This window comes from Anguilla rostrata, chromosome 7, assembly GCF_018555375.3.
Source record: "Anguilla rostrata isolate EN2019 chromosome 7, ASM1855537v3, whole genome shotgun sequence".
Lineage (NCBI taxonomy): Eukaryota > Metazoa > Chordata > Actinopteri > Anguilliformes > Anguillidae > Anguilla > Anguilla rostrata.
In genome coordinates, this window is record NC_057939.1 from 42,845,469 (window position 1) to 42,864,819 (window position 19,351).

A 19,351-nucleotide genomic window follows, 5' to 3' on the forward strand; every position below is an offset into this window, starting at 1 on the left:
ACTGGGCAAGTCCTTGTGTTTCCTGTGAAAATTTTTGAAATAAGAAAAATTATAATTTGGGAATTTTTAAACTCTTGAGAGAGATTTTCAAGAAAAGTTTTTCAACCTTTTTTTAAGTCTGTCTTGTGTGTAGAGGGCTGTGTGAAGTAGATGTGAGCTTCAGTTTAATAAAGGTTTGCATCATTGTGAAAGTAAAAGATGAAACATATCTTAGTCTTGGAGGCCAGTTCCCCTTTGTCTGTGTGAGGTTGGTGTAGAAATATATTGTGGCAGTTCTTTTGCACAGTGTTTGATCTGTGAATTAAAATTGCATACACCAGGCCACAACAATAACCATGGTAGTTTAGTGGAACAAAGAAAAAAATCTCTCTGTCTTTCCCTCCTTTTCTCTCTCTGTCTTTCCCTTCCTCCCTCCCTCCCTTTCTACCTCTCTCTCTCTTTCCCTCCTTCCCTCTCTCTCCCTCCCTCCCTCTCTCTTTATATTTCTCTCCCTCCCTCTCTCTTTCTCCCTCCCTCCCTCTCTTTCTCTCTCCCTCTCTCTATTTATCTTTCTCTCCCTCTCTCCCTCTCTCTCTCTTCATTAAACAATCCTCTAGTACAAAGGCTGATGATAATGATCGGAGTGCAACGCGCTCAGTTAAATTCCATCGTGCAGAAACAGTCTCGAGAGTCGCGCGCGCTGACCGGGTTCTCGGGGGATTCGGGTCGGTCATGACTTGAGCAGGCCTCGTCAGTAGGCCTCGCCGGCGCGTGGGTCCCGGGGAGGGCGGGGCCGCGCTGCATACCAAGTTTGGACAGGTACAGGTGGCCTCTGACAGAGGGTGGAGCACAGCTGCAGGCGGCGAGTGTACCGCGCTCTGCCTTCGCCGGTCTTAGTCAACAGGGACATGAGCGGGCTGGAACGCGCACGCTAAGGCCTGGTATGAATCTCGCTGCGCTCACGGCCTCAGCGTTGAAGCAGAGTGTTGGTTCCCTGCAGAGACTGTGTACCCTGCCCCTACGTCCCTGTCAAGGCTTTCAGTTATTTAAGTTGTAGTTCAGTTGAATCTGAGGAGGTTCTAGTTGATATTTAAGTTGTTGTTTAGCGGATTCTGAGTTCTAGTCGCTACAATTAGTTGTTTTATTGTATATAGGTGTTTCTGTAATTGAAACGCAGGTTTAAACATGTTAAATATATTTCAATGCATTTTGATAGTTTTGTATTTATGGTATGATGAGTTTTTTTTTAGTTCAGTAGATGTAATACTGTCTCCTGCTGTGAATGAGTTAAGTGAGTTTGTGAGTGCACCTCTTGCTTAACCACATGTCGCTTCTGCAGAGGCTGGCTTGTGTCAGAATGCACGCGTGACACCTTTTTGCGATACCGCGCGCGGGCACGGGCAGGCCGACGTGCCGAACAGCACATCGCGCGACAGGCTCTGCACACGCACCGTTTCCCCACAAGGACCCGACCGTGCACTGCAGCCGTCTGTTCCATTTCGTCCAGTTCTGGCGGATATTGACTGATGATGCCCAGGTTGAGATATAGAGCAGCGTACCTTCCAACATTTGTACCTACACACTTCTTTGCTAAAGGTTACCAGTAGCTTTAGCATTATCCTCTGAACATAAGGTCGCACCTTCCGGAACAGGGTTGGCCTCTTTATAAACTGAAACACCCTCTCTGTCTGAGAATTTGAAAAACATTCAATGCAGTCGGAATAATTCTACACATCTGTGAATCCAAGTCTCAGTATATTGACAGTAGGGATGCTCCAATAGATCAGCCATCGATCGTCGTTGGCTGATAATGCTGCCTGGCCAATAGTTTGAAAGCAGCCGATGGTCAGCTCCAGTTATGTCCTGTCAGTCAAAATAGTCTGTTGTTTATGTGTAATTCAAGAGGTGGCTTTCATTTGCCTGTCAGATACGAAATAATTGCACTTTGTTTTCCATATTCAGTGTTTCCCCTATAATTATGCAGACCTGGTGGGCTGCCAGGCAACAAAATGCTTTTTTAAAATGCTGAAAATAACGTGAAATATGCACTCATTTGAAAGTGACTCATTTGGTTTGGGAGCCTCTGCGGGGCGCTGTTCCAAAATATGAGTCAACCTCTGCTGTGTTGTTGCCTGGGAAACGTGACGTAACAAGAGTGTCACCGGAGTGTTCTATCAGTGAACTGCATAGAAACGTGTTCTTATGAAGTTCATTGTGTTCTGTGCTGCCGTCCCACTGAACTGTGGTCAGTCCCTTTACTTTGCTTCACTTATTCCTGCTGAGCAAAGTGAATGTTAGTTTGCGCTGTCAACCCAATGTTATCGCGTTGTGTCGGTTTTGTTAAATGTTTTAAAATGTCTTCTTTCAGTGAAGAATCCCTGACTTGTTCACATTCTGGACAGATGTGACTGCTAGCGAATCCAATGCTGTTGCCCATCGTGGCACTTTTGACACAAGCAACACCGGAAGGTTTGATCTAAATGCACTGACAGCATATAAACTGGAATGTCTGGATGTAATTGTGTTGCCATGGTAACATTTTTTTTTTTTACCCTTGTGGGTCAGGCACTCTTCACAGTAAGAAGAAATTTTAGGATGCAGTTGTGGAGTCTTAACTGTAATGTGGCTGAGGCTACACAGCTTATTTCTATGCAATAAACACAGTGAATTGAGTTATTCTTTCCTTGTGATCAATTTAAGCCTCGAATATACAGAGCAAACAGAATTTTGGAAGCAAATATGAATTGCAGACTGCCTGCTGCACCCTCTGACCGTGTCAAACTGCCACCTGGCATATGTCTGTTAGGGGTTTTTCAATGAGTACCACCAGGCCTGAAATAAAATTTTAAGGGAAACACTGATATTTCAGAAATGCACTTCCAGTTGGAAGAATGTGAAGAAATGTCATAAAATATAAATGTTTAACTTTGTTGCATTACTTTAAAGTTGCGTAAGTAAAATAGCGTTTATTAGAATGGCAAGATTTTAAATTGTTCATAAAACTTATGGAAGCAGAACCACCCAAACTATCGGCATCGGCCGATGTTTCCCCCAAATAATCGGAATCAGTGTTGGGCAGAACTCTTCATATTCGTGCATTCCTAATTGAAAGACTGCAGAGCTATGCATCTGTATGCACACATAATTAATTCATTAATTACTTTATTTGTTTCTTTTTATTTTTTATTTTATGCATGTATGGGCCTACAATCATTGCCACTGACTGGAAGTCATAGTTGATAGTCTGCCATCTGCAGGCTGTGTGAAGCAGCGCAACAGTTGATAATTCTGAATCGAGTGTCTGATGGGTGAAATTCACGGAGAGATGACAGGTTGACTGTTTATACGTCAAATGCAATCAGCGTCTGCGAATCTGATACGACCGATTCATTAAAATGTTCATGAATGCAGATAATTGCTCAGCAAATCTAGTGTAACCGGTTCTATAGTGTTCCACAGTTCAAATTGCCAAAACGGAGAAAGGACAGGGGATTACAGAGGCAGGCGCTGAATGCCAGAGGAATTGAGAGACTTTGATGTTATGACAGGGGAGTCCTAGGACTCAGTGAGTATGTTACCCAGGGAAAGGAATCAAGTGTAGAATTCATTAATGCATTATAAACAAGGTAAGGTAAAGTTTTTTTTCAAAAGAAAATCGTTCGATATTGATATCCTGCTTGCGGCATTCCGGTTGCTTCTCATCGTGATATTGGGTTACATTTGACAAACGGTTAGTTATAACTAAAGATTTTGCGTTCTCTTTTGTTGGAAAATAGTGCATTGTGCAGCGCTGGGGAATTTCACTGACAAAGGTGCAAGGCTCCAGTTAAGCAGGGGTAATTGTCTGTATTTTAATCCAGGTCACACACAACATGAGTTTGGATAACACTGCTACATCTCATTGTACATTTTTTTCAAAAAAAAATTCACAAAACTCTCTTGTTTGTTTTTAGGGGAGCCCAAGATGAATATATACATGTTGAATTCAGGAGGGAAAAAATTATACGTGAAGGTAAGGATTGTTTTTGTGAAAATACCAGAAGCCTCAAAACCTAACTCCACATAGTCCCTCTGCAGCCGTTTTAATCTGTCGTTATATTTCAGGACGTTCAGGTGCTTTCAGAAATGGAGGGCAGCGTGGAATTTCGCCAAGCCCCGCTGAGCACCTCGGCCTCCAACTTCACGCAGGTGGCATCGCTGGTGTGCAGGGGTGAGTGCACTGTGCCGCGCGCGACGTGACCCGAGAAACAAAATGAAGGAAATGAGGAGCTGCAGCCAAATGCATCTACTCACACACACACACGCATGCACACACACAGACGCACACGCACACGCACACGCACACACACACACGCACTTGCACACTTGCACACACACAGACACTGACACACGCGCACACACACACACACGCAGTCGCACACGCACACACACGCAGTCGCACACGCCCACACACACACAGACACCGACACACGCACGCACACACACACACAGGCACGCACACGCACCCAGACACACATGCACACACACACTCTCACGGACGCACACACACACACAGACACACACAGACACACACTCTCTCTCACTCACAGACACTGACACTTACACACACACACAGGCACACACACGCACACAGACACACATGCACACACATAGACCCACACACACACACACACACACAGGCTACAAAGCAATGTGTACCAGAAGAGATGTTTGGATGTTTGAAGAAGGTTCTGACTTTTAAAGCCCCCCCCAATAAGAAGGATGTTTTTGCCCGTTTGTTTCAGGATCGTTACCCGAGCGTAAGACGGAGTTCTCCAGTCGCATCAGCGTGCACGTATTGGACAGATCGACCTTAAAGACCTACCCCGCCTTCGACTTAACACACAGGCATGTGTTCTGTTCGTTCAGGTCATTTCGCCTGAAATAAGTATGATAAAATAATTGACAAATGCGCGTGTGTTCTGATGCACGTGTGCTCTGACTGTGTGTGCGTGCATAATCGATATTGATCTCTGTTCAGGATATTCGTATTAAAATGCGAATTGCCCTATCAAACAGGACCGCTTTCCTTTAATTTGCGTATTTTAAGTGAGCACAGCCGAATCGGCATGTTGTTTTGCATCTCTCAGAAATCCGAGGCTGCTGAAAGGTAATTAAGTGATGTCGTTTTGATTCTTCCGGTCTCGCAGGCGATTTGGAAAGAGCCCTCCCTTGTCGTTCCACGTGACGCGAAGGCAGAGCGGAGGAAACTATGCAGATCTGTGGCTGACCAGCGGCTTTGACTTCGCCTTCACCGTGAATCACGCTACGGTTTCTCCAGACATGGACGGTCTGTTAAAGGTGAACATGCCTCAGGTTGTATTGTTGTGTGTGCCCTCCTGAATTGAGAGGTGGGAGGGGTCTTTCAAATTTGTGAGGGGGGGAAGCTAAATTGGGGCGACACGGTGGTGCATTGGGTAGCACTGTCGCCTCGCAGCAAGAAAGGTACCAAGTCTGAATCCCGGTCGACAGTCTGTCTGTGTGGAGTTTGCATGTTCTCCTTGTGTCTGCGTGGTTTTCCTCCAGGTACTCCAGTTTCCTCCAAAAACTAAAGTCTAAAGAGACGCAGATCAGGCTAATAAGGAAAGTCTAAATTGCCCCTAGGTATGAGTGTGTGAGTGAATGGTGTATGGGCCCTGCGATGGATTGGCAACCTGTCCAGGGTGTATTCCTGCCTCTTGCCCAGTGCATGCTGGGATAGACTCTAGCCCCTCCTGTGACTCCGGCCAGAAATAAGTGGATTAGATAATGGATGGATGGGCAGTTGGATGGATGGATGGATAGATGGATTGATGGAAAAGCAAAATTGGGAACAAAAGCAGTAAAAAAAACGCAGTCTTTGGTAATGCAGCAGTCTTTGGTAATGCAGCTGGCGGTCTACAGCGTGTGTAAATGGGGCGATGGCGACTGACCGACTGCGTTGTCGACCCCGGCTGTTCCAGGTTGTGAATTTCAGCGGCCCGGCGACCGTGCCCTCGGGCTGCTGGAGGCTCCTCTCCCTGCACCTCGCCGGCGGGAAGGCGCCCGCGAACGCGCTCACCACCGCCGTCCTGCTGACCGACCTGGGCGTGTCGCTGGAGATTCCTCTGCGCGTGCACTCCTCCGTCTCAAAGGTACAGCACGTTCTCAACCACACGTTCAGGCTTACCCTCGGTTCAGTTCAGCTCAGCGCATTTGGATATATCGGCATGACGGATATTCATTTACATTTTCAAGGCACATGTTGAAATAAATATTAAATGCAGTAGTCTCTGTGTCTGCACAGTACAGCATACTCTTATCTCAAAGGCCCAGTCCTCCCTCTGTTACTGTATGAACATTCACACTGTGTCAGAGCTACTTGCCTGCTTCTCTCTACCCCGTGGATGCTCTTGTGTATATGTACTTCCTCCTCTCTCTACCCTGTGGGTGCTGTAGTGTGTGTGCTGTTCTCTCTCCTGCAGGGTGACCTGCCCTTTGAGGCTCGCGGGGAATGCGGAAGTCCCTGTCAGCTCAGACTGTCCGACACAGGTGAGTCACATGACCGTACGCGCACACTCACGCGTTCGTGCATTCACACACGCACACACGCACAACTAAACTGCCCATTTGCAGTCAGGGCAGGACACAATGGGCTCTGAAATACATGTAGTGGCGGCTAAAGCCTCCCCAGACAACCTCCCCAGACATTCCCATGTCACCCCCCTGCTCACTGACCTCCACTGGCTGCCTGTTATGGCTCGCATCAAATTTAAGACCTTGGTGCTTGCATACCAGGCAGCTAAGGGGTCAGCACCAGGATACATCCAGAGGATCATCAGACCCTACACACCAGCCAGACCTCTCCGTTCTGCCACCTCTGGACGCTTGGCACCTCCCCCTCTTCGTGTCTGTACTTCCCGCTCCCGTCCCTCGCTGGTGGAATGACCTCCCCGTGGCGGTCAGAACAGCAGAGAATCTGACTACCTTCAAACGCAGACTAAAGACTCATCTCTTCAGGCTGCACCTCTCCCCACCCCTCCCTAGCCTATAGTTTAGCTCAATGTACCTAGTTAGGCTAATACGATCACGTTAGTTTTTATTTGGCAGGATTGTTTTTGTCTGATTCTGATTAGGCAAGTGTGATTTCAGTGCTAGTTTGTACTTGGCATGATTGTTTGTTTGTTTGCTGAACAGGTTACTCTACAGGGTTGGAGTCCTGATCTATGTGGTCACTTCTGGCACTACGATCTTTACTTCACTCTAGTGTGTTTCTTTTGCACCTCTGCACCTTGAACTAATGCACTTGTTGTACGTCGCTCTGGATAAGAGCGTCTGCTAAATGCCTGTAATGTTAATGTAATGTAAAGCAAGAGCTAGGCTATCTAGCTAGCTAATGCTGCTAGCTAAAGGCTATCTCTGGCATGTCCTTCGGGGGATGCCGCATCTATCTTGGTGTTGTGGCTGGGAAAAGTAAAGGGGGAAGACAGTGGTTCTGCATACTGCATGGCTAACCGTGGCTGTGGTTGTGGTTGTGGATCTAGCAGGTCGTGTGCAGTGGCAGGAGTCCCGCCTCTTGGAAGGCAGGGATGACGACGCCTGGAGGGTGGACAGCACCCTGGCTTCTGAGCTCTACTCACACTGGAGGAAAAGCAAGGACCAGCACACCTGCATGTAAGACATACGCACACAGACGCAGACACACACACACAGGCACACACACACACACACACACACACACACACACACACACACACACACACACACACACACACACACACACACACACACACACACACACATATACACATACACACATGCACACGCGCACACACTCAAACACACTCACACATACAGACACACACACACACACAGATGTGCCAGGCCGCTCTGCTCACAGCTGCTCCGTCCCTGCAGGTGGCCGCGACTCTCTGCAGATCCCGGCTCTCCTCTGGACTTCGGTGCGACTCCTGTCAACGAGAGCAAGGTGAGCAGGCAGGATGTCATCGCTGCTGTTGGCTTTGTGCACTCTGACTGCCAACAGTGCTGCTTCTATGACTCTGAATCTGGTTTACACTCAGTTACACGACTACTGGTGCAGGCAATATTGCCGGTTGAACAGATACAGATATAGATAGAGACCGTGTCATCTTCACACCCCTGGTAGAGTGGGTTATGATGTGCCTGGCCAGATACTGTGATCTGGCTAATTATAACTATGACGACTGAAGGTGACACCACTGTTCTATCGTCCGTCCTGTTCGCAGTTAAAGTACTTCACTCTGAAGAACCCGTCTGCCTCCCCCGTTTCCGTGGAGCTGCTGCCACTCTCGTCTTACTCCGCCCCCCTGGAGGCTCTGGACCTGCTGACCAAATGGTGGGGGCCAAAGGGGGGCGTCCGAACAGTCAAGACGTGCCACAGCTTTATTCATACATCTCCTCCATTTAGGTTCACACATCATGCGTAATAAACGTGTCCTCTCTCTGTTACAGGTTTAAGATGAACCCACGCTCCGTCAATGTCTCTACAGCAGAGTTCACTCTTCAGACCGTAAAGCCTCAGGTGAGTTCACAAGCTGCCTTACATTCAGAGACTGGAAACCCTCCCTTCCTGTGCAAGGCTAGTGTTAAAGCTCCACAAGGCTCTCTGTCACAGATGCCTAACCCTGAGCACATCACTGCCTTTCGGGGTAGTGCATTAACTGGACGCACCACCAACGGCCTCATGCTCTGCTTTTTGGGGGGAAAAAAATGTCTCATGTTAAACTACAGGTGTATGGTCTTCCTCCAAGTCAAGAATATATAATCTTTATCATGCTTAGTCATGGTCATGGCGAGCTATCGTTCTTTTGAAAGCGGAGTGTAGCACAGTGGGTAAGGAACTGGGCTTGTAACCGAAAGGTCGCAGGTTCGATTCCCGGGTAAGGACACTGCCGTTGTACCCTTGAGCAAGGTACTTAACTGGAATTGCTTCAGTATATATCCAGCTGTATAAATGGATACAATGTAAAATGCTATGTAAAAAGTTGTGTAAGTCGCTCTGGATAAGAGTGTCTGCTAAATGCCTGTAATGTAATGTAATGTAATGTCTGCCCGTTTCGTCGTCTGTTTGAGGTGACTCGTTTCTCCGGTGGCGTACAGACTATTTAAGCCCCTCGTGCGCTCAATCTTTCACTTCTGAAATACAGGAAGGGCGGAGGGGGGCCAAGGCGAGGGGACCGGGATCCGTGAGGGTGCATCTCGGGCCGTGGGAAAGCAGGGAGATCAGAGTGCTGTTCACCCCGGCCGAGCACAAGCCCGTCACGTCCCTCATCCTCATCAGGTAAATCTGCCGCATCCATTACTCGTGTCTGGCAGAGGTGGCGAGTCTATTATCATTATCAGATAAATCTGCCACATCCATTACCCTTGTCTGGTAAATGTAGCGTATCTGTTACATTATCAGGTAAATCTGTCACATCCCTTGCTCTTGTCAGGTAAATGTGCCACATATATTATCATTAATGGGTTAACCTGTCACATCCATTACCCTTGTTTGTTAACTGTGGCACATCTATTACCATTATCAGGTAAATGTGTCAGTTCCATTAGCCTTGTCTGGTAAATGTAGCTGTTGGTTAGGCAATCATCCCATGAAACATGAAACAATGTCAGAAGAGTTGTATGAAAATGGCATGGGGGATTACACAGATTTGGAAAGGGGAACCGTGTTTACCAAATCTGGATTTTTTTTGTGGAAGTCGTCTTAACTGGTTATGACATTAATATCTAATCAGTAGGCCCTTTGATGAGTATATGAGTAGCAGAATAGTATCCTATGAAGAAAATGTACTCGGCAATGACCGATGAGAACTTAATGGACACAGATAGCTTAGAACCTGCTATAATTATGAGCTGAGTGGCCTGTATTTGTAAATACAATAATTACTGAATTCATATGTTCATATTCGTTGAAAGGTAGAATGTTTTGTTTTCCAGTTTTACGTGTACTCGCTGGTTTGCAGTTGTTAGCTAAGTTTAGCTCGCGTTGCGGTCGATAGTTGAGTGTGGCACCCCCCCGGCTGTTTCAGGAACAACCTGACCGTGTTGGACATGGTGACGGTGAAGGGCCACGGGGCCAGGGAGATGCTGCGCGTGGGCGGGAAGCTGCCCGGGGGCGGGGCCTCCCTCCGCTTCAGCGTGCCCCAGTCCACGCTCATGGACTGCAGAGACGGTGAGAGAGAAGGTCCGAGAGTTTGCTTTTCCGTATCACGCTCTTTTATTTCATAGACGACATGCTAAAAGCACTCTTTCCTGTTCATTCCATACAAACACTGAGAGTGCTTGCTAACGTTGGTAACACTGAGAGTGGTCATTCATGTTTATAACACACGAACACTGAGAGTTATCGTAACTTTATAACGCTCAAACACGGAGAATGCTTGTTAATGTTTGTAACACATAAACACTGAGAGTGCTTGTTAATGTTTATAACACACAAACACTGAGAATGGTCATTAATTTTTATAAGACACAAACACTGGGAGTGCTTGTTAATGTTTATAACACACAAACCCTGAGAGTGCTTGTTAATGTTTGTAACACAAACACAGAGTATTCATTAATGTTTATAACAGGCTTTTGTTTTTTGTTTTACTGCAACTGTGGCCCTACACTTCCTTTCTTTCCTTCCTTAAAAGTGTCCAGTATGGTTGAGACTTCCTGGCAAGTTAAGGAGAACTGAAAACTGTGACTCATTGCTTTTCTTAGGGCTCAGACCCGCAAAGCCCCTGTTTGCCATCACAAAGAGTTTTAAACTGGAGAATGCGGGAGAGCTCCCGCTGACCATCGTATCCATGAACATCAACGGCTACAAGTGCCAGGGCTTCGGGTTCGAGGTGCTGGAGTGCGGATCCTTCCAGCTGGACTACAACTCCTCTTCAGAAATCAACATTGCGTATGTGGGCTTTTCAGAATCTTTCTACCTATCAGTCTGCAGTGGTTGAAGGGATTTGTCGTTGCTGTCTTTATTATAAAATGCATTAATTGGAGCTTGCTGGACAGTGTTAATAAGCATTTCACAGAAAACCGCACTGGAGGCGTTTAGTTGGGTGTTAATGTAAAGGCACCAAATACAGGCTGGTACATTGTTGGACCAAGTTCAAGTCTGAGCTTTGTGATTGGACACCTGTGAATGGAGGAACACGATTGGCTTTCCCCTGCCAGGGTAGGGTGAGCCTGTGTCAGCCAGCAATCGCACTAAAGAGTATAATTATTCCTGCAAAATGAATGCATCAGGACAAGTGAATTACTTTCATGTGCTAATATAATGCGGCAAATGAATGAAATGAATTACAACACTTCAGTGAACAAGATGCGATTACATTATCAACGTGTTGCCTAGTCAACATATTATTCAACATGTCATTGAGAGGAGTTAAATAATCATTCCACAGAAGTGGTTCGTCTGGTTGGGCTCCTAGTTGCGTGCTGAGGGAAAGGCACTATGGCTGTATTTACCAGCTCACGATAAGCAAATGGAGTCCTTTTGAATGAGTGATTCCGACCAGACTTGATGAACGGTCCAATGAATGAACCGCCATGTAGGGCTTGTGGTGAGGAAATAGTTTCTGAACACCAGAACGCAGTGCTTCCTGTGAGAGCAAGTAGCGTAGTGCTAACTGGAGATTACTGTACAAGAGGCAATTGTGAAATGGGAGTGATCATAAAGGGAAAAAACTTTTTTACCCTTTTAGGTGTAAGATTACAAAAATGTGATAGTGTGTTCTTAACTGAACATCCTAATGCTGATGTAACAATGATGACTGGCAATTGAAAGCAATGGAATTCTAGGACAGTGACTTAGAATTTTGAAGAAGAAAAAACATTCTAAAAAAAACCTACTCTTCAAACGGTTAAAAATGTAAAGTGGAAAATGGAAATGGTCCATAGGAAAGTAAATGTGCGATACGGTGTACCTTGGTGACTCTTTAACGGACATGCAGTCAGCTGACCGTTTCGGTGCTGCCCCCTGCTGCCTGTCTCCAGCTTTACGCCGGACTTCACCTCGTCCTGGGTGATCCGGGACCTGACGCTGGTGACGGGGCGCGGCTCCTCCTTCTCCTTCACCCTCAACGTGACCCTGCCCCACCACATGCTGCCCCTCTGCGCCCAGGTGGTGCCCGGGCCCAGCTGGGAGGAGGCCTTCTGGCTCTTCACCCTCGTCTTCACCTGGTAAGTCCCCCCACCCCCCCACCCCCCCAGGCGCCCGTTTCCGTTCTCGTGGCGAATAGGAAGACCGCGGTGTCATCATACAGCGTTTAAGAAGCTGGAGGATTCTCAAATTTCTTATTTTACGCTTTTTAGCTTTGACTGTGCTTAATTCCTCCGGGTAGTCCGCTTTCCTTCCACAGTCCGAAGGCACGAAGGCACACCCACCCCCCCCTCCCCCGCAACCCCGAATTGGACAAGCGGGTATAGATGATGGATGGACTGTGAGCTTAAAATTCTGAATTATACCGTATGTCCAGTTTGCATCTGTATTTTGACTCCTGTACACAGCAGATAAACCCTTTCCCTTAATAAAAGATTAAATTCTGCTTTGTGTTACAGATCAAAGGGCGTACAACCAAACTGATATGGGCATGTTATTCTATTGGCATAGCTTGAGGATTCTTCGATAACAAAACAAACTATTCTGTTGGCAGGCAGGCAAGGCCTCTAAGTTCAAACAAAGGTGTTGCCATGGCTTCAAAACAGGGATGCAGTAAATACAAATTTCCATATTGGCAAAGCCAATGGTTATTGTCAACCACCGATGTTAGGGGTGCCAAGTGGAAAAAAATTAATAAGGAAGTACACTTCATGGGAAATTAAAAACTGTTCCAGCCAATCAGGTCCTTTCTCAGATATCTGTTGACCCAATCAGATTGCAAGAATCTTATGGTAGAAATGTTAATCAAGGTTTCCGGACTCTATCAGATATTGAGCTGTCTGCAATCGAGAGCGCGCCTCTACATACAAACAAGTACAACAGTCATGCATTGACAATTAGGCAGATTTTTACCACTTTTTGTACTCGCTGCTTTCTACATATTGCTGCATTTCCCGGTGATGCGTACGGCCCTTTAAGAAAGGCGTGGCTTCTGTTTTTTAAGCCCCTCCCACTTTGGTCTATTCCAACAGTCTCTCCCTGAGCGGCGTCTGCTTGCTGGCCTTCCGCCAGGCCCAGTACATCCTGGCGGACTTCAGCACCCCGAGCCCCAGAGCCAATCACAGCCCCCCGCTGCACCGGGACAACGGCTCCGTGGACACCATCAGCCCCAACACCGCGAGGTGAGGCGCTTTCAGTGCCCAGCGCAGGGTGTTCATTCTAGTTTCATTTTAGTCACGGCGCGCGTGACGTGAGGCTGTGGATATCGCCGGTGTTTCTGTGCGGGCGTGTCCCCGGGTTAGCGACGTGTTCGCCTCACGTTCGTTCGTTCGTTCGTTCGTTTCGTTTCAGCAAAACGAAAGGCAGCTGCAAAGCCTTCGCCGACACCTGCAACGCCTCGGACAAAGGCAAGGGAAAGGGGTCTCCGAGCGTCGCCGGGGGCCCCGCCCGAACCCCGCCGTCGTCGGCGTCGTCGAAGAAGGGCCCCTCCGCCCCCGCGCAGCCTCAGAAGAAGCACAAGGTGTCGGTTTACTACGGCAAGTACAAGGCCAGCCCCGCTGCCGCCGCCGCCGCTGCCGCCGCCGAGGAGGAAAGGGAAGAGCCCGCCCCCTGCGGGAGCGGGGGCGACGGCGGCCCCCCCGCCGCAGCCGAGCCCCCCACCCCGCCCGACAAGGAGGTCCGTTTTGAAGAAGAGGCCCGCGCGTCCGACGGGGAGCCGCCGGCGGTTATGTTTCCCGTGGAAACGCGCCCGGCGCTCCCCAAAGAGGCGGCGGTGGCGGCGGCGGTCCCGGACGTCGGCCCGGTAACGTGCGGTCGGGCCGCGGGGCCGGCCGGCGAGGACGCCCCCGCGCCCTGGCTGCGAAGCCCCCTCTCCCGCCTCCCAGAAAGGAAGCTTCCGGAAAAGAGGGAAGGACCCGTGCCGGAGGTCAGTGCCGCCCGTGATTCCGCCCCCCTCGTTTGTGTCAGTCGTTCTGAAGGGTGTGGCCTAACTCGTTCGCGCTCGTCTGCTCTCAGGTGAGGGAGGACTCCGAAGCTCAGAGGAGGCCCGTGGGCAGAGTGGAGCTGGGAGACTCCGCCCCTAACAACAAGGGAAAGAAGAGCGGCAACAAAAACCGCAGGAAGCCTGAAGAGGGCGTGGCTGGGTAGGTTTCACACCTTAAAGCGGGTCAGCCCTGCCCTGTTCCTGCAGAGCTACTGTTCCCCTGGTCACCCTAATTTGGCACGCCTGACTCCACTAATTATCTCAATGAGATCTCTAGCTGTTGAATGAGGTGTGCTTTGTTTGGGTTGGAGTGAAAACCTGGACAGGACAATAGATTTCAAGGAAAAGGGTTGGGCAGCCCTGTCTAGAAGTGTACGGAAGTAACTTTCTTATTCTCAGGGAAACATTCACAGTAAGAGGTGAATGAGTACATTTGAATGGCTTGGTAAATAATTTCTCGTAGTCAGTGTCTGTGACTGCACTGACTTTTTTTTGTACAGTAGCACCATCTATTCCATTCCCAGAAGTCCTGAGGTTCATAATAACTTTATTAAAACTACAAAGATCACGGCAGACATAATTGAATGCGTTGGATGCATCAGAGTGTACAAATCGAAATGTATTCAACCCCTTAATTCTCTGCAGAAGGATTTGCAAATCTCACTGCCATCTAAAGGAACAATTGAAAATCATTTAATTGAATCTAAAATGGCATCCGTGTAGGTAATGCATTGGTAAATTAGCACGGTAAGCTAGCAACGAATCTCTGTTAAATCATCGGCATGAGAAGGATGGCTTTTCCTTGGTTTTCCCAGTGTCCCCGAGCACACCGTGGTGATGTTACCGGAGAAGAACCGGCCGCTGGAGTGGAGGGAGAGCAGGAACCCCAACCGATCCCGAAACCGCTGCTCCAGCAGGAAGGCCGACGGGCCCAAGTTAGCGACGGGCGCTAACCAGGACTGCTCTCCCGCACAGCTTCAGAACGGTGGGTGAACCCTGTTCGGCTCTCCGCTCTTCAAACGCCTGGGGCCAGCAGAACGAGTGGAAAGATTCACGCAGACATGCGGCATTATTAACACACGCCTCAAAAAAAAAAACCTTTCTAAAACTGTGCTTTTCAATATATAACGTGGAGAGGGCAAATATTTTCTGTGCCGTTTCTTGAAGTTTGAGAGCGGTTTTAATGCGCTAAAGTTTGTGCACTGCTGCATAATGCCTTGTGTGGGTAGACTGCATGTGAATTGTGTACGAAAGCTCTGAGCCTGGCGGTGTACATGGTAAATGTTAGCCGTGCTGTACGGTAAGTCCACGGGGCGCTAAGCTATCGTGCAAACAGAGTCAGGTGGCTGAGAGACGAGGAAGGCGAAGCTGAGCGGGGCGAAGGTGGGCGAACGGCGTCGTCGGCCACGCCTGCGCTAAGCGCCTGTCCTCCTCCCTCCCTCCCTCCAGGCGCGTGCCCGGGCCGGCCGCGGAGGAGGGGCGCGGAGCGCAGGCCGCAGTGGGAGTCGGGCTCCGACTCGGGCAGCTCCTCCGGGAGCGCGCCCGCCGGGCGGGGCAGCCGGGGCAGCTGGGGCAGCTGGAGCAGCGCCAGCAGCCTGGAGGGCGAGAAGGACCACGGCGCCAGGGCCCCCTGCGCTACCTCAGCCCCACCCAAGAAAAGTAGGCCCCTCTGCTGTGCAGCACCTCACAAAATAGACTTTTTTCCCTCCTTTAACCCTTTGAAGAGTAGGTTTGTTTTGTTTTCTCGAAATACCAAGTCTATGATCTAGAACTCTAGAACTGCTTTAAATTACCAGTAGTGGTAAATAACCTTTAAGGTTTAAAGTGATTAGAATGTTCTTAACTGAACGATCTAATGCTGATGTCACAATCACTACTGGTGATTGAAAGCAATGAAGTTCTAGAACACTGACTTAGAATTTTGAAAAAAAACATTACAATAAACCTATTCTTCACTGAGTTAAATGTAAACTCAAAGAGAGTCTGCTCGACTGTGAGATAGTGATTGAACATGACCCCTCCTCATATGAGCTGAACTCATGTTGAACTCATGCTGTCATGTGGGGAAACTGTGATAGAGGAAACATACCGCATTAATCTCCTTATAGTGCATAGGAGTTGCTTTGCGGACAATAACCGACTCTCCAAACTGTGCGTCGGAGACTTAACAGCTCCTTCTGTCTTTCAACAGGGGAAAGTGTTCAGCAAATCGTGTACCCCATCGAAAGAGACCTGGCGCCCACCTGTAGCGGCAGGGCCCAGAGGTGAGCTTACCGGCCCGGAGACGGAGAGAGCGCTCCGCTCCGGCGTTTGGCACAAAGCGCCCTCCGGTGGCACCTCGCTTGGTAACCGTACCGCCTGTCCGCCTGTTCCCACAGCATGCAAAACCTGTACCAGAAGGACCCCTACCAAGTCCCGGACCCCGCCCCGGAACCCGGCTCCGCGCCGAGCTTCGCCGCCATGGCCGCCTGCAGAGAGAGACCGCTCGGTGAGGGCAGCCATCTTGCCTCCGGATCCTCAGGTGCACTGCGTGACATCCCTTTAAATTTTTTAATTGATTTTTTTGCCTGTTTTCCTTTCAGGCGTGCCGTGTGTGACAGAAGAGACGTGGGCCCCCCCCTCCGTGCCGCTGAACACTGACCTCAGGCACAACGCAGCCCAGACTCTACCGCTCCTACCTCCGGGATCCCCCTCAGGTTTCTACCACAGGTACACTATATCTCCCAGCATCCCATTCTGCTCCACCAGGCACTGCGTTTCAGGACGCTTATTTCAGTGGTTCCTTTCTTTTAAAAATTGGAATCAAAACTTTGTTTTGCCTTTTTTCATTATTTTCTCTCATTTGTGTCGTTGAAGCTTTCCCTGGAACAGTGTTAACAGCAAGTGCACCAGTGCCTACCCTTACTGTGAGCCGAGCAGCTACATGTTGGGAGGTAAGGCAGAAATCCATTCGGGAATGTGTCATCATACATGTGATCAGACTTAAGACTAGGCTTAAGACTTCGTCTTATATCTGACTAAGCCATATCTTTACTGACTTAGCCTTAAGGCACAGGCCAGGCTTTACTGTTTGTTCGTGCCTATGGATAGCTGCTACTTCAAGACTGAATGGTACTTCATTTGACTTGTGTTTGTAATTCTTCCAGTGACCTTCGGTATGAACTTATCATACATTGCTTTAGATAAAAGCGTCAGCCAAATAAATAACGTAATGTAATAAGTGATCATTTCTGTACTTAATGAAATTGAACCTTTTCTTTTTTTTTTTTTTTGAACAAAGCACATTCAGATTTCCAGAATGGTTTCCTGTGCCAAGAAAACCCAAATGTGTCATACAGCCCCAAGTCCTGCTGGAGTGAAGATCGTGCCCAAGAAATGCCCTCCGTGTGGGACAGCACTGGTACCATGGGCACCAAGGTGAGCTCAGAGCAGGTCTACTTGCAGTTAAGATGTCTCAGACATAAGTTGAAAATCCAAAGTGTGGCTATAAAGTAAAAAGTAAGAATCTTCAAAGTTCACTTGGAGTCGTCCGCTTTAGGATAGAAAAACCATTTGCTGTAAAATCCTTCAGATGAATGGCCAGTTGTGCCCTTACCTCTTGGCAACTGAAGAACATATATCTGAGATATCTGCAAATATTGCACCATTCAGCTGTGACTAACCCTACTACAGTAGATTTGTCCATGTTGTTTTTGGTTGTTTCTGTTCCATACAGAGGAGCGCGATTCGCCTTCAGTCATCGCACGTAGACTGAAACGCTGGAACATTTTCAGTTTTCCTTTTTTCTTCTCTGTCTTCCACATTTTAGCACAAATGTTTGTGTGAGGCAGGATGCATGGACGCTGTGGTAGAAAGGTTAAGACCTATTTTCTGTCCCACAATGAGTGTGGAAATAAGAAGTGCAGTGTTGAGGTCTCTTTTTTTTTGAGTCATTTCCCTTTGGTCACAGCTGGTTTCACATGTTGTCTGGCTTCTGCTAAATGCAGTTTTGCATCTGAGGCTGAAATAAAGCTACAGGTACTAAGAACATTTTATTCCCAGATTGAAGCTGATCAGTGCATCAACCACAAAATGATTTCACGAGTGTTTTTCAGAGGCTAGAGTGGGCAACAGTGGTGTGGAAGTAATTAAATAGCTATTAAATCATTGTAACATGTTAAGCAAGTTGAGGACACCAAAGGTACAAGATCACATTGTATGGGATTAGAATGTTCTGAACTGAACATTCTAATGCTGATGTCACAATCACTACTGGAGATAGAAAGCAAGAGCGTTCCAGAACACTGATGTTGAATTAAAAAGGAAAAAAAAAAAACATTCCATAAAACCTACTCTTCAAAGGGTTTATGAGGCAGAATTTAGTTTAAGTGGGACTGGATTAAAGGGATATTTCCCTTGCGTTTGTCTTCCCCCTCCAGCCCTTCTTTGGCACCAGAAGCCTGTCTCCAATGTCCGGCTTGTTCGGCTCTATCTGGACCCCACAGAGCGAGCCGTACCAGAGCCACCTCCAGCCGGACCACGCCGTACCCCCGCCCCCGCAGGCCTCCGTCAGCAGGCAGCCGGGGGGCACCCACAGGCCAAAGCAGTACTCCACCTTCAACCCCTTCGGCCCCCACATGAACTTAGACATTTGGAACTCCTCCTCGAACCGCAGTTCAAACTCCCAGCTCTCCAGCGACTCCGGATACTGTGCCGATATGTAAACGAGAATGTGCTTTTATCAATAAAAGGAAATAAATGTGAATGTTTTATTTTTTATTCTTTCCGTCTCCTCCCCCAAAGTTCAATGTTGTGCAAAGTTGGAGCATTATTGTATATTTTTATAGATGTTTTACAGATTTAACTATAGGAAAAATAAATGGTTTTGTACTTGAGGATGTTGGTTTTTCATCGTCTGTCTGAACTGTTTAATAAGTGTCGTTAGTCGATTGTTGGAGACTGGAGAGATCAAGTCGAATAAAACGGCATTACAGTTGAAGGGATATGAACTGTTACAGAGTGACTGGTCAACCAAATGAGATGAAATCCGATGTGTCAGACAACATTGCGTCATATCAAGCTCCTCACCACTAATGGAAAAGCGGGTGGACAGGGGTGTGAGTTTGCACTGTTGCTAAATAATATGAGAGGGAAATCAAGAGTGTTTAAAATAAAATAAGTACAAATAACATAGATACCAGGTCACTGAAAACAAGTTTTATTATTCTGAAAGCAGATATTTAAAAAATGATTTGTAATGAAAACTTTATTTCTGCTAGTTT

At 47.8% G+C, this 19,351-nt stretch overlaps 1 protein-coding gene across 5 annotated transcripts in view; it reads left to right on the plus strand.

Annotated features, from left to right (window-relative positions):
• The window catches only part of LOC135259742 (transmembrane protein 131-like), a 35,896-nt gene extending 16,932 nt beyond the window's left edge, over positions 1 to 18,964 (plus strand). Inside the window, exons 10-34 of one of the 5 annotated variants that reach the window (XM_064344438.1) lie at positions 3,933 to 3,991; positions 4,084 to 4,189; positions 4,764 to 4,866; positions 5,169 to 5,319; positions 5,961 to 6,131; positions 6,462 to 6,528; positions 7,521 to 7,650; positions 7,894 to 7,963; positions 8,244 to 8,353; positions 8,470 to 8,539; positions 9,165 to 9,298; positions 10,047 to 10,201; positions 10,726 to 10,912; positions 12,004 to 12,189; positions 13,141 to 13,290; positions 13,460 to 14,033; positions 14,123 to 14,250; positions 14,906 to 15,075; positions 15,540 to 15,749; positions 16,282 to 16,354; positions 16,469 to 16,578; positions 16,673 to 16,799; positions 16,947 to 17,023; positions 17,371 to 17,507; positions 18,509 to 18,964. In XM_064344438.1, the coding sequence (XP_064200508.1) occupies positions 3,933 to 3,991; positions 4,084 to 4,189; positions 4,764 to 4,866; positions 5,169 to 5,319; positions 5,961 to 6,131; positions 6,462 to 6,528; positions 7,521 to 7,650; positions 7,894 to 7,963; positions 8,244 to 8,353; positions 8,470 to 8,539; positions 9,165 to 9,298; positions 10,047 to 10,201; positions 10,726 to 10,912; positions 12,004 to 12,189; positions 13,141 to 13,290; positions 13,460 to 14,033; positions 14,123 to 14,250; positions 14,906 to 15,075; positions 15,540 to 15,749; positions 16,282 to 16,354; positions 16,469 to 16,578; positions 16,673 to 16,799; positions 16,947 to 17,023; positions 17,371 to 17,507; positions 18,509 to 18,793 (3,740 nt within the window). In that variant the 3' untranslated portion in view covers positions 18,794 to 18,964. The remainder of the gene's footprint in view (positions 1 to 3,932; positions 3,992 to 4,083; positions 4,190 to 4,763; positions 4,867 to 5,168; positions 5,320 to 5,960; positions 6,132 to 6,461; positions 6,529 to 7,520; positions 7,651 to 7,893; positions 7,964 to 8,243; positions 8,354 to 8,469; positions 8,540 to 9,164; positions 9,299 to 10,046; positions 10,202 to 10,725; positions 10,913 to 12,003; positions 12,190 to 13,140; positions 13,291 to 13,459; positions 14,034 to 14,122; positions 14,251 to 14,905; positions 15,076 to 15,539; positions 15,750 to 16,281; positions 16,355 to 16,468; positions 16,579 to 16,672; positions 16,800 to 16,946; positions 17,024 to 17,370; positions 17,508 to 18,508) is intronic. The other 4 variants (XM_064344441.1, XM_064344439.1, XM_064344442.1 and 1 more) reach the window with 4 other exon arrangements.
• Positions 18,965 to 19,351: the final 387 nt, after the last annotated feature.